The sequence below is a fragment of the Pteropus medius genome, unplaced genomic scaffold (genome assembly GCF_902729225.1).
Source record: "Pteropus medius unplaced genomic scaffold, Ma_sr-lr_union100, whole genome shotgun sequence".
In the NCBI taxonomy this organism is placed as follows: Eukaryota; Metazoa; Chordata; class Mammalia; order Chiroptera; family Pteropodidae; genus Pteropus; species Pteropus medius.
This window is the reverse complement of record NW_024341894.1, coordinates 5,317,866-5,341,072: the sequence shown is the minus strand read 5'-3', so window position 1 is coordinate 5,341,072 and position 23,207 is coordinate 5,317,866. Positions and strand designations below refer to the sequence as shown.

Below are 23,207 nucleotides of genomic sequence, written 5' to 3'. Positions count from 1 at the left end.
ACATCTTTGAGGATATATTCTTTTCTATCTGCACTTCCCATAATTCGGACCTTGCATGGTTTTATAATTTATTACCTGACCTAGTAAATAGATGTTTCCCCACCATCAACTTCTTAATCATGCCCACCTACTCCTTCTACTAGCAGAATTTTAACTCTTAAAGGTAGAGATCTGATGCCATAAGCACCAAAAAACTCAGCAGCTCCTTCCTACCACTATATTCAAAATTATGTCCAGTCATTAGCAGGACACTCAAGTACAACCAGTTGAGCTTTTCAATCAAATCTCCTCCTTTTCCCTTTAACCACAGACTATATGTAGTTCCTCAAGAATATCCTGCACTTCCTTGTCTCAATCTTATGCACGAAAACCTTTCCCCATCCTTCCAAGAACTGGCTCAAATACTTCTGCTTCCACAAAATCTTTTGACAACATTCATTCATAATTTACTATTTTCTCATTTACATTTCTTCAAAAGAATTATAAATAATTTTAATAGAGCACCAAAATCCGTCTTGTTATTAGAGATGTGTGGTACATGACAAAATATCTTCAAGGATGTTGAACACTTTTTTGATATATTTGTATATCTTGATATATACAAAGAATTCACCTGTTTAATAGGAAGAATGAGTTGAATAATACTTTTTATGCACATAATACTCCCCAAATTAATCCAAAGTTCACTTACTAACCTCATAATTTTCTACTTCTCCATCTTCCACATCTAATTCAAAGCTGAAAGTTGGGCCTACTGCAGGTGGCACTGGAAGCATTGATCTGCAGTAAAAATAACCAACACAGCATTGATACATTACTATATTACTTCAATGAACAGGATGGAATAACAAGGCCATGTGCTACAGGGACAAAGAACAGTCAGGGTTAACCAGTGGCAATCTTTTAAAAAAACTGCCTTCACTAACAATAAAGAATTAAAAATTGATTTTAAAAAAATATCACTCACAATGGCATAAAACCACATGAAATATTAGGGATAAATTTACCAAAACATGCGTAAGACCTGCATAAAAAAAACTAAAAATACTGCTAGGATAAACTTAAAAAGATAAATAAATAGAGTAATATACCATTTAAGGAGACTAGAACATTCAAAATTAAGATGTCAATTTTCTTCCAAAATTTATCTATAGATTTCATGGAATCTCTACCAAAATCTCTGCAAGTTTTTAAGTAGAAACTGATTTGCTGATTTTAAAATTTATATGATTCGCACAAAAGACTTCAAATAAAATCATTTTAAGAACAAAGTTGGGAGACTTATCTGATTTTAAGACTTATAATAAAGCTATAACGATCAAAATAGTGATAGAGGTACAAGACCCTCTGGTATAAAGACAACATTTCCTGCTTTCCTAGAAGGTAGTTATAGACATGAGACTAAAACTGCCCAATGAAATGTAGGCAGGAGTAATACACATAGCTTCTAGGAAGTATCCCTGAGAGGAGGCAGGTAGGGAGAGAGATCCATTTTCATTTTTGCTATCTGGAATGTGGACATGATGGCTAGAGCATGAGGAGACATCTTAAATCATGTAGAGGAAGCCATAAAATTCTAAGGATGGTAGAACTATTCCTCAGAGTTATGGGGCTAACAAAACCATTCTTGAATTGCCTACTTCTAAACTTCATTATATAAGAGAGAAAAAAAGAACTATCATGTTTAACCCATGGGGGTTTCTGTTACAAACTTAATTTCTAAGGCATAGAAATAACTTCTCCTCTCTTCTTCCCTTGAGAAGCAGCAACATCAAAAGCTAGATAATCAAAGAAGGTGGCAAGTGATGCTAGATGTAAAAGCAGCAAAAATTTTAAACTTTTCTATCTTTTGATTTGATAAACCTATTTTCTAGCTCACAGACTTCTTCTTCCCCCACTTCTGCCTTGTCTTTGCTCTTCTTTCACTCTTAAATGGTTCCCCCATCCCAACCCCTTAACATCAAATAAAAATATCTAACACACTCTAAATTACATTCCACACAAAAGACACTCATAAAGGAAAGAGAATCTCAAGGGTATCAAAATTCAGAACTCATTAAAGTAATAAAAAACTTACAACACATATGGTAGTAAGCTGGGATGATAAGGGGGAGGTGGTATTGGCTGCTGGGATCGGTATCTACTACGTCCTGTGAGTCTCCGAGGCATAAATGGAGGATAGGGCTGTAGAGGAAAATGTTGAAACACTTTAGATCATTCTGCCTTTACAACTATTTCATCTGTTGAATAAAGGCCCTTCATTTGTAAAAATCTAGACAATTCTTTACTCTTCAAACGGTATTTAGTATTTCTTAAATGTTAACATAAATGGAACAGCATACACTTAAGTATATTTCTAAACACGAGTTTTCCAACCAAATGATTTCAGCAATACGTTTAAAATTCTAAACATTGAAACAGAACTCAAAACAAGTTATCGTAGCAGATAATAAATTAATAACAATAAATGAAAACTTACTACTCCAAAGGACACCTCTTGATGCAAAGGATCATGTGTTAAGAACTGCAAAGGAGCTGATGGAGGTAATGTTGGGGGATGGGCTGATGGAGGGTAAGTAAAACCTCCTACGGGAAGATGTTCACCTAAAAGTTCCACTTCGTTTTCTATCCTTTGCAGAGGCTGAAGAGGAGAAAAAAGCCAACCAATGTACTTTGTATTTAGGCAGGTTGTATTATAATAATAAAAATCCCACCCCCACTGGGAATATCTTTACAGTCATGCATTTCTTGATGTTCACATCAATTTAAATTCATACATGTGGACATTTATTAAACATTTCCACTATCCACTAAAGGATATATTTCTCTTAAAATGAGAGAAGGAAAGACAAAAAAAAAACTATGCAGTAATCCAATTACGTGACTAAAACAACTCTCTAGTTGTGGTACAGTGACCTACTCTTAGGATTTTCAGACACTAGCATAAGAAATCAAACAGTGCATATTTAGTCAGAACGAGGGCTAAAAGGGGTAAGACACGGCAAGCATTATGCAGCAGTGGAAAGCTTATGGGCTTGGGCATTAGACAGGCTCTTAGTACTGTCACTAATCAGCTATGTGACTTTTATATAAATTACTTAATCTGAACCTCAATATTGTTATCTATAGAACTGAAATGCTTACAGCCTATTTCAAGTGTGTCGTGATTGCTGAGACAATATAAAAACAGCACACAGTGCTATGCAAAGCACATAGCATGTGGGCCTTTTTTTAATAGCTTTACTGAGATGTAATTCACATACTATAAAATTCACCCTGTTAAGGGGTACGATTCAGTAGATTTTAGTATATTCACAAGAGGTATACAATCATTACCCCTTTTTTAAAAAAAATTCCAGAACACTTTCAATCCCTCTTCCCCCTAAAAACCCCATGCTCATTAGTAGTCCACTACCCATTTTACCTCAGTCCTCCCCAAGCCTTGGACAACTACTAATCTACCCTGTTTCTATAGATTTGCCTATTCTGGACATTTCAAATATACGGAATCACATAATATTGTGGCTCTTGTATTTGGCTTCTTTCACTAAGCTTAATGTTTTCAAAGTTCATTCATTTTGTAGTAATGTGTATAAAGACTTCACTCCTTTTATGGTTGACTAATAATTCACTGCATAGATACACCACAATTTGTTTATCCATTCATCAGTTGATAGATATTTGGACTGTTTCCACTTTTTGGCTATTAGGCATAATGCTGCTATGAACACTTGCGTACACATTTTTGCACTGACGTTTTCAATGAATTCTTAAATGTTAACCTGATGTCCTCCCACAGTTAGAGAATACATTATTCAATGTATTATATATTATAGCAACACATTACTCAAATATTAAGTAATTAATAACACTTTAATTTGGAAGCTTATATATGCTTGAGAGCAATCACAAGTGCTGACACTATGAAGACACAAGAGAACCTCAATTCTGATTTGGCCATGTGACTGAGCCTTTTAAAGAATTCCAAATTCAGATATAAGCGATGGCCAAATTTTGTTTTAACTTTGAATTCCCAGGTACTAGAAGTTAAGAAACAACCTGGCATGAATCTTGTCCTGATTCTAATAAAAAATTTTCTTGTAGAAGTAATTTTAATTTTTTTGGTTAACCAAACTTCTGTCCTAATTAGCTTCTATAGTTTCAGGAGAATAGCCAGGTAAGCTCACCTCTGCCTATAACCCAGCATGCTGCATAAACCCTTAGTAAAGGAGGGTTAGGCTCTGCTAGGCTAGACTGTCAAGTTCCTTTCACAGGCTGAAATCTTCCCCTCTAACCATTTCCATATGTTCTCACTCCTGTTCTCTCTTAATGCCTGACGGTCAGATGTTCAACTTAAGTCTGTCCAAAAATCAACAGGCCTTCTTCCTGTGCTCTTCCTTACATTTATATATAGTACTTACCTCCTCCAGCCCTCCAAAATAACATGACTCTCAGCTAGCTATATTCTGGTCCCAGGACAGAATTAACTATGTTAATAGACTACATCATCTACTTTTTATGAGAACATAGTGGAAAAACAGACCTTCAAAAAAAACAACAAACGAACAATTGAGGCTCAGAGGGCTATTTTACTTGCCTAAATGAATATAAATATTATTCTAACAAGTATAAATAGTTTTATAATATTTTTATTTTCCATTTTAGAAATACATAAAAGGAAAAATATGAAAAACTGAACTTTTCTTCACATTTACTTCATGAAGGATTACAGACATGAAGGAATAAATTTAAATTAGACAAGTGACAAAAAATAACTAAAAAATTTAAGAAACCAAGATAACTCTAGGTAAATTTATCTATATTAATCTGTATGTCTATGGATTCTTTAATTCTTTTATAAACCAAGAATGCCTAAGTTATAGTTTTTAAATGTTAACAACGTACATATATCTACTAATCTGCTTTTTAGGTCTAAACATTCTGTGAAAATTAAAGACATAAGAGCAGAGATACCTACCGATCGTGATTGCTGTGTTTGGAAAGGGACAAACTGGCCTGGTGGTGGCAAATGAGGAGGATGATGGGGAGAAAGGTGAGGAGGATGTAAAAGGAATGGATCACTAGAAATAAGGGGTGGGAACGCAGCATATGGTACTGGTAAGTGCTGAACTGAACATGCTTGCAGCATCTGTAAGAGAAATTGTTATTTTTGTTAAAAGTATCAGAACATATAATTAATTTAAAAAACTATATAGTGAGATTTAAATGTCATTGCCACATCCCAAATCAAACCAAAATGTTTTAAGAACCTACATTAACAATAAAATACTACTGTATTTTTGCATCTATTAGTAAAATACTGATAAACAGTAATTATTCTGTATTATTACAAATCAGTCAACTTTAGTCTGTTTAACACCTACGAAACGGGAGGAAAGTGTTGCACAGAAGAGGAATCTCTCTCTACTTGGTATAAGATATAGCAAGCAGGTATACTGCTTTCTAAGAAGCTCTCCTTTTCAATCTTGTAGAAAACTTTTATTTCTAGGATTTTTATATTTATAGGAGCCCAACTCACAACTAAGTGCCTAATGGTCTCTCAATATTTTAAGTTCACTAATTCAGCACACTGGTTCTAGAATCTATTACTGAGAAATCAAGCTTAGGTAAATTCATCTGTTAAATTGAATTGGTATTTGTATGTGTGTGCTCTTTTTAATCTCACATTCAGACAAAGGTATTAAGATGATATTTAGATTTAGCAAAATGCTTCACTCTGAAGACATTATTGGCCTTAGACAAGTCATTTAAATCCTCTGGATTTCGGCAACCTTATTTGTTAAATAAGGAGGCTGGATTGGGGGTTGGTGGATTAAAGGATAAAGCATAAGTTTAAGAGGCAGAGAGAAGTGGGTGTCAATTCCTGTTCTGTTATACTAATTGTCTCTATGACATTAAGCAAATCATTTTTTTATTTCATCATCCAGAAAATGGGCGATACCATTTTCATCGCAAGCTTCCTATAGTGAGGAAAAATTGACCAAGCACTCAAAGTGTCTGTTATACCCAAGTGCTGAGACTATGACTGTTGATCACTAAAGTCTCTAAGACTTTACCAATATCCTATGTTAATACCTCAAGACCAAACTTTATCAAGATTTAATCATGCATTGTGCTAATATGAGGGAACAGGCTTTGACCTTCAGGATATTCAAATATGTATAATTTAATTAATGTAAAAATATATCAAGTTTTAAAGTTAATTTTATTAAATTATTAATCCAAGGAAGCTGTTGAGATTTTCATTGCAATAAAATTGCCTTTTTTACTTGAAAGTGAAAAGCTACAGAAGGCAGTCTCTTAAATTTTGTTTGCTTATATGATGCACTTAAGCCATTCTAAAGAGGGAGTGCACAGACTTACTGGAGGAGGCACACTACAGACAGGGAGGTGCTGTCCACTGAAAACCACAGAGCATCCAGGGACCTGCTGTGTACTGCAAGCAGGGATGTGCTGGCCTGTGCAGAGTGGAATCCCATGTGGTGCCACTGTTGTTACTGTGTAAGAAACAGGGACTGTGCCTTGGTGGAGCTATTAGGAAAGAAAAACAGAACGGTAGAACTTTAGCTGTTTGGATGAAACTTCAACTATTAAAAATTAAAATCCGGGCATTTATTGATTCCCCCCTCAGCTATACAGATTTTTCACAATGTACTTCTCTAACAGTTTCAACTAGAACATTCTTTGCCATTGTAAAGAAAAGCTGACTGTTTCAAGAGTAGTAGTATATGATGCCCACAGAACCAGGACTAAACTCTTCCCCCAAAGGACTTTCTGAGAAATCCAGGAAAATAATGAACTGATATATTAACTCTTCTACCCTGATTTAAGAAACAGAAAACGTTTCTAAGAGAAAACCTGAGAAAATGACAGCTTGCATCTTCTAATACGTGACCCAGATCCAACAGAAAAAAATTTAACTATAACTAGTGAAACAATGTAAAGTAGTATTTTAAAAAGTTAAATAATTTCCTTCTCTTTCGGCCAGTGTTATTCTCATCCTATATATCCTGAGACAATGTTAATAACATATCCTTCCACATCTTTTCCTATGAACATACAAACATATACATGCCCCCTTTTTATGCCCACAATTATAATGCTTGTTTTTATTTTCTAACAGAAATGTTTTCTTAACAGAAATGAGACCTGCAACTTACTTTTTCAATTATTATAGAGATCTCTTCAAGTGAGTTAAAAGGAATCATTCTTTTTTGATACTACCAGATATTTCAACTGGCACTTTACTTAATAGCCCTATCATTCGTATACTAATGGACATCCAAGTTGTTTTCACATTTTTAACAATATTTACACAAACTGTAAAAAATATCATTGAACATATACCCTTACATATTAGTAGTTTCATTTATTTCAGAGGTATTACTGGATAGAAGAATAAATGTATTTTAAACTTTTGCAAAAGGCTGGATGAAGTCACAATCCCAACAGTAACAACAGGGCCCATTTCTTGGTACCTCCACTCAAGGTAGACATATTGGGATTACAAGCATGTTTACCTACCTGAGAATAAAAACAACAGTATCAACATGCTTGCTTTAAATTTGCATTTCTCTGCTTAGAGAGGTTGAACATTTTTTAATGTTTATTAACCATTTAGATTTCTTTTTCTGTAAATAATCTATATCCTTTGCTCATTTTCTATTAAGCTATCACATCCCTTTATAGTTTTATTTTTTAATTAGAAATAAGCACCTGTTTGTCATGTGTAACAAAAATATTTTCCCAGTCTTTGTTTTATCTTTAAATAAAAAACTTTAATGGAAAAAATTTTTTCATGATCTTATATTTATTGAATGTAGTCAAAGTGTAGCTTTGTAGTTTCCTTTATGAAGTTATACAAATAGGCTCCTAGACTAATATATTTTTTTTTAATATTTAATATATACTCTAACTAAAATCTGGTTTTTTTTGTTTATAGTATGAAGTAGAGTTCTAATTTTTCCTTGCAATTATACTTGTTCCATTTATTAAACCATCCTCTAAACTGAAATACCATCTTTTATCCATTCAATAATGTCCCACATACACATATATCTACTTTGTGCCAAATTTGTGCTGTTTCAATTAATATCTAATAAGACAAAGTCTTCTCATTACCATACTTTCATTTTACTTTTTGGCCATATTCACACTCTTATGTAAATAAATTCCTATAATACACAGAATAAACTGATGACTGTCAGATGAGAGGGAGACTGGGGAGCTGGGTGAAAAAGGTAAAGGGATTAAGAAGTACAAATTAGTAGTTACAAAACAGTCACTGGGGATGTAAAGCACAGGATAGGGAATATAGTCAGTAATATTGTAATAACTATGTATGGTGTCAGGTGGGTACTAATCAGGGGGATCACTTCATAAATTACATAAATGTCTAACTACTATGCTGTACACCTGAAACTAATATAACATTGAATGTCAACTGTAAGTGAAAATTTTTTAAGAATATAAAAAATTTAAAAAATAAAACTATCTAAAAAAAAATAAAACTCAAATAATTTTATAGTTTCAAAATCCACTGGTATCCTGATTTGTATTAGTTTAATTGTGTCAAAATTTATGTTATTTTACAAAGGAAATATAATTCTATACTAAGGCATAATTTTATATACGAGGGCACATTTTCAATACCATGGTACTATTCTTCAATAAATTAAGTTTTCTTCATAAAGATATATTATTATTATTATTAAATTTATTCCTCAAAGTTCTTCAGTAAGTTTTTTAGGTTTTATATTGTCAATATATTTTTCTCTATTTCCATGTCAAATTGGTTAGCGCTAGTAGTAAGAAAAGTTACTTTTTTATATCTTGAACTAACAACCCTATCTAACTTAATTCCAGTATTTTTAAAAATTAGAATCTCCTTTTCGATATACACAACTGTATCTGCTAAGATTCAACACAATTATTTGTCTTTTTACTCTAGTGATAAAGAACCCTCGAAAACAATGCCCTTCACAGGCACCTATCTTCTACCCGATTTTAATGGAAATAAATGTATACCAAAATATTTAATGGAAATGTTTGACGTTCTGGATCTTAGTCCTTTCTCAGAAATAGTATTGCAAATATTTTCTTCCAGGCAGTGGTTTGTCTTTTCACTTTTTAAATATTGTCTTTGGATTAGCAGAAATTTTTTATTTTAGTGAAATCCAGTATGTTAGTGTTTTCTTAAGTGGCTAGTGCTTCATATATTGTTTAAGAAATCTTTGCCTACTTTATGAAGACAATCTCCTTTATTTTTCATTTTTTACCTTTTGTATTTAGATCTAGAGCCCATCTTTATTTTTATGAATGATATGAAAAGCCAAAGTTCAAATTTATCCACATGGATATCCAGTTGTTTCTGCACCATTACTAAAAAAGACTTTCCTTTTCCTTCTTGAATTCCTTGGTGCCTTTGCCAAAAATTAAGTGACCAATATATGTTTAAGTCTATTTCTGACAATTAGCATAGTTCTTTTAATGTATTAACAGTTCTCTGTACAGTTAGTGCTTTTCCTATCTTATCTAAGAAAGCCTTCCATTCTTACAGTGTTGAAGCTCTTCCTATGTTACTTTCTTGAAAGTTATAATTCTGCCATTAACATTTTTTGTCTTTAATCCATCTGGACTGAACTTTGTGAATGGTATGAGGTAAAGGATCCAGTTTCATGTTTTCAGTTAGATACTCAATTGTCCCAGAATCATTTATTAGAAATTCTTTCTTCTCCCAACTCATCTACAGTCATATATCATACACAGTGTTCATAAATATGTTGGTTTATTTCTGGGTTTTATATTTCATTAGCCTATTTAATTATTCTGGCATAAATGCCTTCATTTCTATAGCTCTGTAATAAGTCCTAATAATTGGAAGAGCTACTCTATCCACCTTGTTCTTCAGGACTATAGACCAGTAGTTCTCTTAACGCATTAGAATCACTTGAGTTAAAACAGATTGCTGGGTCCCGCACTCAAGAGTTTCTGATTCATTAAGTCTAGTGTACAGTCGGAGAATCTGTATTTCTAAAAAGTCTAGGTGATGCTGCTACTGCCCATCAGCTGATCCCGGTCATACTCTGAGAACCACTTGGTCTTAGAGACTCTAGACCAGAGTGTCAGTCGGCCAACTATTTCATAAAGGGCTGGAAAATAATTATTTTAGGCTCGTGGGCCATAGTAGTCTCAGATAAAACAGCTATAGACTACAGATCAAAAACGAACAAACAAAAAAAAACAAGCAAAATTGTAGTCCAAAAAAACTACAAAAACAGCCAGCGGAAGTTTGCTTTCCCCAGCTCTAGACAATCCCATGTCTTTTAAAATGCCTTAGAAATTGCAGCATCAGCTCAAGTTATGCAAAAAACTTACTGGAAATTTACTTGGCATCACACTAATTCTACATATTCTATGTCAGTTTTGACAACAGTTTTTATAAAATTGAATTGTTCAAGCTGAATCTCTCAGTATTTAGGTAGATTTTCTATAAATTGCCTTGACAAAGTTTTATAACGTTCTATATAGAGGTTGTGAACATGTTTTACTAAGACTGACCCTTCATATTGATTTTTCAACGGTACTTTATTTGAATATTTATTATAGGGAATTTCAAACATTCTCAAATAGTAGTACAATGAATGCCCATACCCACCCTAGCCTCCGAAACCACTGAACCATAGCGAATCTACTCCCCATCAGCTTCTCCCTTTCCTGTTATTTTGACACAGCAAATCCTAGGAACCCATCATTAATAAATATTTCTGTATCTATTTCTAAAAAATAAGAACACTTAAAATAAAATGAGCACAACAGCATTAACACATTTTAAGAAAAAGTTCCTTATCTTATTAAGTCAATGTTCAAAACTCCAATTATGTCATCAATATCATAAATTATTTTAAAGATATTTTTCTCTTAGGATCCAAAAATGGTTCACATATTGCAATTAACTAGAATGTCTCTTTAAATTTATAGATGCCACTTGCATCCCTCCTCATCCTCATCATCACAGCTTATCTGTTGAAAAAACTGGGTTGTTTAGAGTAAATATATCTTTTAAGAAGTTTATTATGTTTGATTCTTGATTTCTTATATAGTTGTTTTTGTAACCTATCAATCTGTTCAATTCTTAATTCTAATCATTTATCTAAGATGCTTTGGAATTTTCTATCTATATGATCATTTCATCTACAAATTTTGATAGTGTTATGCACTCTTCTTATTTTTACACGCTTTCTTTTTCTTGTCTTCTATTCTGGCTTAGCATCCAGAACAATATCGAATAGATGTGGTAATAATGAACATTCTGGCTTATTCCAGGTATCAGCAGGAGAGCACTCAAAGTTTCACTGTTAAATATCCTGTTACATGAAATAGGTTATCTGAACTCACTGTAGGTCTGTTTCTGCTGGTTCTCATTTCTAGTCTTTCGTGTACTTGGTTAAGTTTAATGCTTACTGTCCTTAAAAAATTATCTGGGGAAATTCTTTGAGAACCAGAATGAAGATTCCTTCCTCCAAAGAGAATCTATCTGCATGTTTTCTAGGCCCCTGCAGTCCCAAATACTTTAATTTCACAAACTGGTGTGAATTTGGCTATAAATTACATTTGCTTCTGGTCACTCTTAACCGGAGGATATACTTTGCATAGGGATAGTCTCCTATCTACAAGGGACTCCTCAAACTTAAGTAGTATTTAATTTCTGTCCCCTTTGCTACCTGATAGACTTAAAATTGAAGTTCAACTCTGCACAAATGAGCAAATTACCCTCAGGACAGAACCAGCATCTCTACTCTCCCTTAGATTTTGACCTGGTAATTTCTCCCGATCTTTGAGCTCTTCTGATGCTTCTAGAATATCACTAATATTTTATCTAGCATACTTGGCTGTCCTCAGAGGGGAATGCTTTCAATAACCTTGTCTACCAGTTCTAGAAAATAAATGTACTTTTTCTATTTTATTAGAAATGATGGTTACATTTTATATTTTTTGCATTTATTAACAAAATAAAACATTTTCCCTTTATAACGGAGCTAATTATCTTGACGTTCCTAATGTTGAACTTATCCTGCTATTTCCAGAATATATTCATAATAAGTCTTTTAATTATTCTAATAGATTCTTTTACTACATCGCTAGCTATGATTATTTAAAACATCTGCATCTGTATTCAAAAGAGAAACTAGGTGAGTTTTGTTTTATTGTCTATGAGATTTCATTATTAAGGTTATGCAAGCTTCATAATATATACCTGGAAGCTTTCTTTTACTATGATCTGGAATACTTTAAATTGGAATTATCAGTTTTTGACAGATTAGACAATTTAGATATAATTTCTAAAGACAGTTTTTTATTATGCCTTCAATTTCTGCCATGGTTATTGGTGTTCATCATTTCTACATCTTGGGCTGTTCTGGTATTTATAAATGTAACTGCTTCACTTCTTAATATGTAGATATTAACTGAAACCTCACTATTTCTGAAATGTAGTCTTTCCCTTTTCTTTCTTTGATTCCATCCTTAACCACTTTCCTCTTCCCTTCATTTTAGGATAACCCCCGTCCCCCCAAGTCTAGTATACATTTCTCCATATTTTTCTTTGTGTTCATGTAGTTCAATACATACACATATATTTAATTGTCATGCTTCACAGAATGGAACATTACGCTTCCCTCAATTTTGCTTTTCTTGCTCAACAGTATCTTGCAGATATTGCTCACATTCCTGGTGTAATTCTAATCCATTCTTTATAATAGTTACGTTCCATGGTATGAAGGTATATTTATTCTACTATTGTAATGATAAACATTCACTATTTATCCCTACTTTCTGTTTCTATAAATTTGCCTATTCTAGACATTTCATGTGAATGGAATCATACAATTTGTGGCTTTTAGTGACTGGCTTCTTTTACTTAGCATGTTTTCAAGGTTAAACCATGGTGCAGCATGAATTAGTGCTTCATTACCTTTTGAGTAATATTTCATTGTATGGATATACCATATTGTATCTATCCATCAGCTAATGGACATAAGTTACTGCTTTCTATACACTTAATTTGTATTTAGGCACCATATCAAATTCTTTCAAACTAGAATCTGTTTTTTTCTACTATGATTATATAATGAAGGGGAGAAAGATATAATTTTTTTATACCAATCACTACATGATTTTATTGTATTTGGTAGAACTAATATAACATTAAATAAAAATGAACAGAGTAAGTATCTCTCTAGTTGCTGATTTGTCTCTCACCAATTAGGATACTTGCTGTTAGTTTTACTTCTTTAAGTAATTTCTTTCTTGTTCTATTTAATTAGTTTTTATTAAACTGTAACTGACTTTTCGACATCCTTTGATATAATCACATGTGGTTTTCCTTCTATTATTTAATGTAATATAAGCACTTTCATGTTAAACTAGCCTCTCTTACTTGGAATAAATCTTATTTGGTCATAGGTTATTCTTTTGCTATATTGCTAGTATATTCTGAATATCAATTTAGAAAGTCTTCCTATGAATTTGAGAGTTTTTTTCCTATAGTTTTTTTGGGGATTAACATCTTTATTTGTTTTTAGTTATTAAAATTATGCTGGCTTCATAAAATAATTAGAAAATTTGTCTCAAGGAAAAAAAAGCCTGGAATCATTTGTATATTATTAAAACTAGGGTCCTTGAAGGTTAGAAAAAACAGCTGTGATGCCATCTGGTCACTGTGTCCTTCAATGGTAAATCTCTAATTAGCTTTCACACTTTTGTGGTAATTCAATAATTTTCCTATTATTCTTGGGTCAATTTTTGAACTTCCTTTAAGTTTTCTTTTTGTCTTCTCAGTGTTATATATAGAATTTCATTATAATAGTTAATAATGAAGTAATATACACAAGCACTTACCATTTGTACTAGAGAAAGTGCTCAAAATGGATTAACTCTTAATTCTTCCAACATCCCTTATGAAACAAGTGCTATTTTCATTTTATAACTGAAAAAAATTCTTTCAATGTTTCCCATATGTGTGGATGTCTTTTTATCATTCCTACTCTTCTTCGTATTTGTCCTTTTCTTCTTAACCAAAGTCACAAGCTGTGCCATTCTTATCAAGTTCTCAAAGCACCAGGATTGGGTTTTCTTTGAATTGCTTCTCTTAAAAATAGACTTCTATATCATTAATTTTAGTTGTTTTTCCTAGTAATTTATTCTCAATTTCTTTTGGTACTCTGTTATTTTCCCCCTAATTACTCAAGCAATTAGTTGAAATTTAAAATTTTCAATTTTTAAAATAAGTCATGCAGGTTTATTAAATTTTCTCAGAAAACACCTTTAGGAGTATCCCACTGATTTTGCTATGAAGATTTTTCCTTTTAATTATAATCTTGCCTCAAATATTTCAGTGTCATTGTTTTTAAAAACATTTGATTTACAGCTTTATCAGGTTAAGACCATAAAGAATGTGGTCTGGAAAATCAATTTTTTAAAGTGTTTTTGAACATAAGGGAGAACATGTCTGACAGAAAAATGGCATGTGGGAGGGATCCTATTTCCTTTCAATTGTCAGTATACAGTATTTTCACTGTTTCTATCACCCAGTGCAGATGAAAATTTAGATGCTAGCCTGTCTTCTTCTTTTGCAATTTCTGTCTATAAACTTGCAAGATTTTTTCTTTATCCTTAAAATTCAGTGACTTTATAAGAATGTGTCTAGATTTGTGTCTCTTTTGACCTCAGAAAACTCTACAGGAAGACCTCAGGCTCTGAAGCCTGGCAAGCCCTCTCCTCAGCTAGTCCTTCAGTTCCTAGGAGAAATGAAGCTTTGTAATTGTCATCTTGGAGACCTATAGAAACTTATAAGCAAAGATGCATCCAACTGTCTTGCCTAAGGAATTATTCTAGAAGAAACTGGAAGGGAGAAATAGGAATATGTACTCAAACCACATATGAATGATATATCCTATTAATTCTGTATCAGTCATTTCGAACCAACTACTTATGTCAAATCAACTATATGAAGTCAATCTGAGCTTTTATAACTTTGTTCCTAATTTTTTAAAGTTCAACTTTCTTCTAAAGAAGCTGTGTAGAATTTACACTTCAATCCTTATGAAGAATGAACTTACCTAAAATGCTTCATATTAAGTAGAATTGTTTCCTTTTATGTAAAATTAAAAGAAATTTACAACAAAAACCAAATCTTAATAAACTGTCACCAACTTTTAGCAGCTGTATTTCTTGGACAATCTATTACTATACCTGATCATGTATGTCAACCATTACTGCATTCTGCTGGGGTGGATGAGCAGCAGGGTGTAACAGACGAGGAGATACATTCGGAGGGTGGAAGGCTCGAGGTTCCTCTATTGCTTGCTGCTGTGCATAAGGGAGATGGTGATAGTTTTCATCTTGACTAATGGAATTATGTCGAGACAGACGATCCCTTCTTCCTCTCTGGCGCCTGACAGGAGGACTACAATATAACAAATGTCAAAAAGGTCATTCTAATGCTTACTGTTCTGATGCATTGGGATTCTGTATTATCTCTCTTTGCAACCCATCAGTAGTTTATGCTAAGGTAAGCTTGAATAGTAAATAATTGCTATTTAGTTCCCCATCAGCTCTAAAAACTTACAAATTTAAAAATAATATATTTTAAATTAAAATATCGTTAATGTACATGAGTTCTGGGTACACAACAGTTACTCAACATTTAAATACCTAATGAAATGATAACCATAATTAAGTCTAATAACCATCTGACACTGTACAACATTATTACAATACTATGACCATATTCCACTTGCTGTATATTAATTATATACCCGTGACTTACTGATTTTATAACTGGAAATCTGTACCTCTTATTCCTCTTCACCTTTTTCCCCCTTCATCCTACTCCCTTCCCCTCCAGTAATGATCTGTTTGTTACATTATATTACATATACATTAGAATGTATACTTTTTTTACAAAATAACAAAAAAAACAAACAAACTGGTATTCAGCTCTGAAAGTATTTAGAAATCAATAGTCAATCACCACTATCATTTTTTTAGTTTAACTGTATGAAATTTTCCTTTTTATAGGCAAAAAAGCAGTCAAATATAAGCAATTTCATTTGGCTTAACCTATCATTATTCTCCCCTTATTTTATAAAGATTACTAAATAACTTTTAAAAAGTTAAAAAAAAATTTTTTTAATTAAAAAAAAAATTTTAAACAAAATTTAATCTGCATATATCTTGCCAGTATTTCACGTATGCCTAATAGGCATATGTTTATTTGGCTAAAACACAAAGTTATAGTTTCTATATGCCCTAAATGATAATTTTTTAAAATGAGTAGAAAATATATGAAATAATTAAAGAACATTTAATTTGCTGACAACTGCAAATATAAAAATAACTGAGTAAATGTTGAGAATAAAAATGACTGAGAGGTAGTGTCAGCATAAACATTCCATTAATATGCAGAATTTTTAGTTAGAATCTGGTTATTGATGGAAACCACATTTACTCTCCATGCACTAGTCATCTACATAGTTTAATACGAATTTTAGTAAGTTGTTATTCTGGATAACTTTAACTTTCTACTTTCCTACAATTCCACAATTCATATGCCCATTAGGCATATGAGGCTTTTTGCAACGCCTCAGCATCAATGCAATTCAAAAAAGCAGCAGGCCTCTTTAAAATGTACTCCACATTGGGCAAAGGAGGCTAAACAGCCTTGTTCTAGACACAGTCACCTTAGCAAGCTTTACTGAGGTCAGGTCAGCTTTCCCTCAATAGTCCCCCTTTGCACCTCTAATCTGTTTCTTCATTCCCAACTGCCCAATCTTAAAGAGAACAAAGGACACTCCTCTGTGACATTAACTCCTCATTAGTGCTCATGATACCATCCCCCAAGTTCTTGCTCCATTAATTCCTCTATCTTTATTTTTAGCATATCTCTTTTTGCATTTTTGCTTCGAGATCTACATATTGTACTTCACTGAATTTAAGATGTCATCCACCTTGAACTCACTTTTTTAACGTTTTAGTTTCAGATAATTTTAGTATAGATTTGCATACTCCTCACCTAGCTTTCCATCATGCTATTATCTTCCATTAGCACAGAAAAATTATCAAAATTAAGAAATAAATCTTGGTATCATGCTATCGATTAAACAGAAGGTACTGAGACCAGTTTTTCTACTAATGTCCTCTGTGTCAGAATCCAATGCAGGATCCCATTATTGCGTATAGCTGTCATATCTCCTTAATCATCTCCATTCTGTGACAGTTCCTCAGTCTTTCCTTGCCTTTTTTCATGACCTTGATACCTCTGATGACATAGACGGTTACTCTGAAGAATGTCCCTCAACCTGGGTTTGTCTGATGTTTTCTTGTAATATGCCTGAGGTTATTTGTTACTGAAAAGGATACAGAGGTGATATGCCCTTTCAATGTATCATACCAAGGGGCACAGGACATTGATATGCATCGCCACTACACACTTAATACATCACTGATCACTTGGTTAAACTGCTGTCTGCCGACACCCTCTACTATAAAACCACCATTCTCTCCTTTGTAATTACCAAATATTTGGGGGGAGATACTTTGAGACCATGCAAATATTTTGCTTCTACTGAAAGTTTTGCCAATAATTTTAGCATGCCTGAATGAATTTTTAGCCATCACTACATTACTAAGTGATTTTTTATTCTCCTCATTTCTTCCACATGTTTTTACTGGAATTCTATAAGGAAACGCGATCACTTCTCTCCCATTTGTTTACTCAGTTATTTATAACCAGTATGTGCTCATGGATATTTATTTTATTCTTTAGGTTATAATCTACACTGTCGTTTTATTTAGTTGTTCAAACAATTTGAACTTTGTAGAATGGGAGCACTCTCAGTTTGGCTCCTGTGTCCTTTCAGTATGTCCCCATTCCTTTTGAGCAGTTTCTTAATATGTGGCACCACAATTTGTTATAGGCTCATCTTGTATTTTCCCTACACCAGTTCTGGAATTAATCAGTTCTCCAAAGAGCCCTGGATCCTTTAATTGTAGAACGGTATTTAGAAGCCAGGTGTGTTCACTGCTACATGGAAGTCACTGTTTCTAGTTTAAGAGGACAGAACAAGACAATGTATCTATGTATATTAATTCATGTATTTGCACATATTTTTATATCTGTATGAAAGTTTTATTTATTATTATTTTTTTAATATCTAATTGGCTTTAATTGAGCAATTCATAAATCTGGCAGCGTCCCCACAAAGCAACTAGAAGGGCACTCCCTGTACAAACATTTTAAAGAACCGTTTTATGTTATCACTAAAAAGAAGGAAAATAGTGCCAATAAACCATGAAATACCATCAATTTTAAGTCTTCATTTGATGTTAAGATATGAAAAAATGTGCCCCCTAAATTCAAAATAATGTGTGCGTGCGTGTGTGTGTGTGTGTATGCTCACATCACTCATCTCCTGAAAAAGTACTCAACCTGCCCACTAACCTTCAGGGCCCTTTTAAAATTTTTATTCTGTTGTTGCCATTTGCTCTCACTTCCCTACTCAATAATTTCAATAGCTTTCAAATTAAACACAAATTAGATCCAAGTCCTCATGCTGACATGTAAGTCCCTTTACAATTTTGGTGGCTTTCTTTCCTGTATTGCCTCTCATTAAATCTGTTGTGTGCGCCTCTCTGTGGTACAACATTTAGAAATAAGAAATAGTAATAAAAGACGTACAAGCATTTCTTTTAGTTGACTTTATACCAGTGACAGATATGTGTTTTGTCACTGTTTTAGGTTTATCACTTGTAAATGCCTTTTGTTGGACTGAGTTTTCTATATATGTTGTTTTTGTTTCATTGTGTGGAAGTTAAACATTCTGGTTCTATTCTAATGATTACTCTTAAATTTTTAAACACCTACTTCCACTTTTCTAAAAAGATCTAGATTAACTCAGCATTAGTAGGGGGAAAAATTGAAATCTGACACACTTTTACTTCTCTCTGCTCTGTCCCCATCTAATGCTCAGATCTTTTCCCTTTTTTTAAACAATGGTCTTGAATCCTACTTCTTGCTTCCTGGATAGAGTACAATATTTAATAATTCTTTCAGGGAGGACTTTACTGGTCAGCTTTCTTTGAAATGCTTTTACATTTTGGCTTTACACTTAAATGATTAATCAGCTGATAGAACTCAAAAGTTTTGTCTTGGGATGTTTGTGAATTTTTATTTATCCTTGGTGTATGTTCTGAAATTTCAAGTCTTATTCAGCATGCAGCCTTTCTTCAATTCTGGAAGATGATTTTGTATTATTTAAAAAAAATTCTTCCCTCTAATGTCTCCATCTGATAATACTAAACATATTTAGAACTGATGGATCTGTGACAATATTAAAACTTTCTATTCTCACTTTCCATTTTGTCCTTTTACACTACATTCTGGGAAAATTCCTCTACTTGACCTTCCATTTATTGAGTTTTTAATTTCATCAATGGAAATTTCTGGTTAATTTTTATGGATATAATCAATTTCCTCTTGCATCGCTTTTATGTTACATTTATTCTAAAATTCTATTTTGTTTGTTCTGTTTCTTCAAGTTCCTTATTTCATTGGGCTTAGTGCCCTTCGTTCATTTTGTTGGTTTTCTTCAGATGCTTGGTAATTTCCTGGTTGTGTGCTCATCTTTGTATTTGAAATTATGACAGACTGCTGTTGAGTATTACATCTGCTTGCAGAGCTTGCTTCTGGAAGGAAATCTGACAGCTAAGCTTATAGCTAGCCTACAATTTAGTAATAAAGGGAGAACGAAGTAAGGAATATCATACTCTGTTGCGCAGAATAAGACTAGCTTGTTTTCTAGGTAAGTGCTCCCCCATCCCTTCTGTGTGTTACCATGAACGTAGAGAGTGATGCTTCTCTTCAATTTCAGAATCCATAGCTAATTACTACCACCATGTGGAAACAGACACTCCTAACGCTCTCTTTCTGGTCCAGAGCTTTTCCTATGACCCAGCAATATATCCTAGGCTTATATCCTAATGAAATGTTTGCATGTGAACACCAGAAGGTATATAAAGGCCCCTAAAATGGCATTCTTTATTATAGTAAGAAACTGGATATAACCAATACCCAACAGTAGATGGGTATGTAAATTATGATAACAAAAGATTATATCACAGTAAAATGAACTACTGCTGCCCATATTAAAAACAAATGCTTAGTAAACAAAGTCAAAGAATACATTTAAATGAAAGTAAAACAGGCAAAAAACCCCCCAAATTATATTGTTTTAGAATACATTCATAGTTATTAAAAAGTATAACAAGAGAATTATGACAAATCACAGGACAGGGTTTATTCTCTAGGAAGAATGAAGGGGTGCTTTTTGAGGTATTAATGTTCTATTTGGATACACTTGTGTGTAGTCCTTTTAAGTGTATATTTGTTGTACGTGTTCTTCTGAATTTATGACGCATTTCACTATTAAAATAATTGGAAAAATTACAGCAGGTGCTCAGGCTATAACCTTGGAAAAAACCAACCATTTTCCTCATAATATACTTAACAGCTATAAAATATTTTACCTGCTTTAGATAACATTATTTTACTTAAATATCTCATATAATTGAGTAATAATGCACTGGGTAATATAAAAATTTAGTGTCTTGACAGAATATAGCTCAGAAACAGGTTTATTTGTCTCATTTGGAACAAAGAATGGTGGTTTTAAAATCCCTCCAGAATTAACTTTCCTAGGGCTCCCATAATAATATACTACAGACTTGGAGGCTTAAACAGAAATATATTGCCTCACAGTTCTGAAGACTAAATATCCAAGATCAAGGTACCAGCATTGTTGGTTTTTGGCAAGAGCTCTCTTCCTGACTTGCAAATGGCCATCTTCTCACTGTGTCCTCATGCCAAAGAAACTGAGCTCTCTGATGTCTCTTCTAATAAGGACACTAATTCTCATGGATCAAGGCCCCATCCCTATGATTTCATTCAACCATAATTACCTCCTAGAGGTCCCATCTCCAAATATAGACATGCTGGAGGTCGGGGCTTCAATATACGGCTTGTGAGGAGACAATAAAACCTTCCTATGTAAAACGTTCCTAATTCAAAGTTATCACTATTTCTCAGATTATCAACAACCTGCACAGGAAAACAGTTGTCTCACTTCAAAGATACACTATTTCCCTGGAATAAGAAATGTATGACCTCAGACAAAAACCAAAGGAAGCAGCTCAGGGAGAAATGCATTTCCCTGGGAAGGAAAGGCAAAGACCAAGTCCCAAGGAAAAGAAGGTTGAGAACTGAACTAAACCTCAATTACTCTTCATACCACAGACTCCACAACTTTAAAAGATACCTAATTAAGCTCCCAATTGTCTTAGAAGATACAGAAGGAATAGGAATGAAATGGAGAAGAGGTAGCTTATTTCTAGGATCTCTTTATTTCCTTATTGTTGTGAACTATAAAACACATTTTTCCATTGTCAGAATTGCAGGAAAGCCTGCAAAGTCTTAAACCATAACGTAGCTATCTAAACTCATACATAATGGTATGGGCTGATTTCAGGTAAATCATGTTGGCCTCTTTTAATTTCCTCATCTGCTGATCACAAGCTAAATGAACTCTTACAATCTAGTGTAGGAGTCTAAACAACTTGTAATGATTTTTTCTGTATGAGTATATCAGTACATATGTGTTGATGTTTATAAAACTGCCTGCAAAAAAACAAAACAAAAAAACCCTCACCATCTACGAGTAGAAGAAAATTTAAAATTTAAGAAATAGATTGTGATCAACTAACCTTCTTCTGTTGCGTGCAGGTGTGTTGCATCGTTCCCCTGAGAAGTGATGTTGGCTTGGTCGAACTGAAGGGGGCTGCCTATTTGATGTCATCTCCCATGGTCGCATTGGTGGTGAGGGAGCTGGTGATGCTGATGTATAATCAAAGACTGAATGAGAGAGGCGCTGTCTCTTGGGACTTGGACTATCTTCACTCTGCCAATGCAACAAAAAAATCAATCAACTGAATAAGACCTTTTACATTACTGTTTATGCACAGGTATTTAGATGTTTACTCTAAAGTATAAAGGAGAAAAAAAAATATGCTATCAACCCAAATTAAATACCATTAAAGAGAAAGATGCTGGGTGGCAGAGGAGGAACAGAGATACAAAGTAAATAATATCAAATGAAAAGTAAACTGTTTCTTAAAAATCACTACAAAACTCATCAGGTAACAATATACAAGGTACACAGTGAGCAATAAGCAATTGTATGGTACTTGACCCTCTCTTTAAAATGCCAACTCAGGTCAGAAATTCCACTATGCTCCCCTATCAGATAACAGTTACTCTTTAAGGCAGCAATTCACAGCTGAGAGATCAATTTAGGAGAGGGTGTAATTTCAGTAGGCCCTTAACTTGATTCTAAATCACTCCTCTGCATCTTTATTCCTGTTTTTTAAGGCCATTACATTTATTTTCTTTATTAAAAGTTACCTGGATAAAATAAGATTTATATAAGAATGATTTAAAAAAGTCAACTGATCTAGATCATCACTTCTTAACTAGAATGTCACAGCATTTTGAGAAAGACATGGGAGTTTTGGGTAGATTGTAGGAATGGCAGATAATTCAAAACATACCTGTTACATGCTGAGGCATAGTCTCAAGTTTTCAAGGGTCACAGCACTGCTTACTAGCTATAAAATTGGTATGAATTAACTGAATTAACTCTCCAGGAGTTCCCACATAACTCAACTTCTCAACTGAGTCTCACCAAAACTGCCAAAATTACAAATGAACTCAAAATTTGATGTGGACTGTGTGTTTTCTAAGAGAATCTCCTATCTCCAGTCTACTCCTGGCAAGTTTTAATTATTTGGGTATTACAGCACTTTTGATTGCAAAGTAATTGGTACCTACTGCTAGCGCAAAAATCATGTTAGAACAGTAGCTAAAGAGTATATATTAAGAGTACATACTACAGTACTAAGAGTACATACTACATTAGATTTTAAGAGATAATATAAAACAGAACTGACTAAACTGATAGGAAAGAAAAACTGCTAAATGGTTACTTTCGACCATTCCAAATTATTTTAATAGAGGTACTCCAAAAAACATGCCATTTTCCTTCTATATTTAAGAATATTATAACTCAAATTTG

General features: G+C 33.3%; 1 protein-coding gene across 14 annotated transcripts in view; it reads right to left on the bottom strand.

Moving 5' to 3' along the window:
- The window catches only part of RNF38 (ring finger protein 38), a 105,942-nt gene that overhangs the window by 10,077 nt on the left and 72,658 nt on the right, over positions 1–23,207 (bottom strand). For all 14 annotated transcript variants that reach the window (XM_039856754.1, XM_039856765.1, XM_039856771.1 and 11 more), the window contains 7 exons: positions 21,841–22,034; positions 15,274–15,487; positions 6,385–6,552; positions 4,979–5,149; positions 2,480–2,641; positions 2,078–2,184; positions 696–780 (listed from right to left, as the gene is read on the bottom strand). In XM_039856754.1, coding sequence (XP_039712688.1) covers positions 696–780; positions 2,078–2,184; positions 2,480–2,641; positions 4,979–5,149; positions 6,385–6,552; positions 15,274–15,487; positions 21,841–21,947 — 1,014 coding nt within the window. In that variant the 5' untranslated portion in view covers positions 21,948–22,034. The remainder of the gene's footprint in view (positions 1–695; positions 781–2,077; positions 2,185–2,479; positions 2,642–4,978; positions 5,150–6,384; positions 6,553–15,273; positions 15,488–21,840; positions 22,035–23,207) is intronic.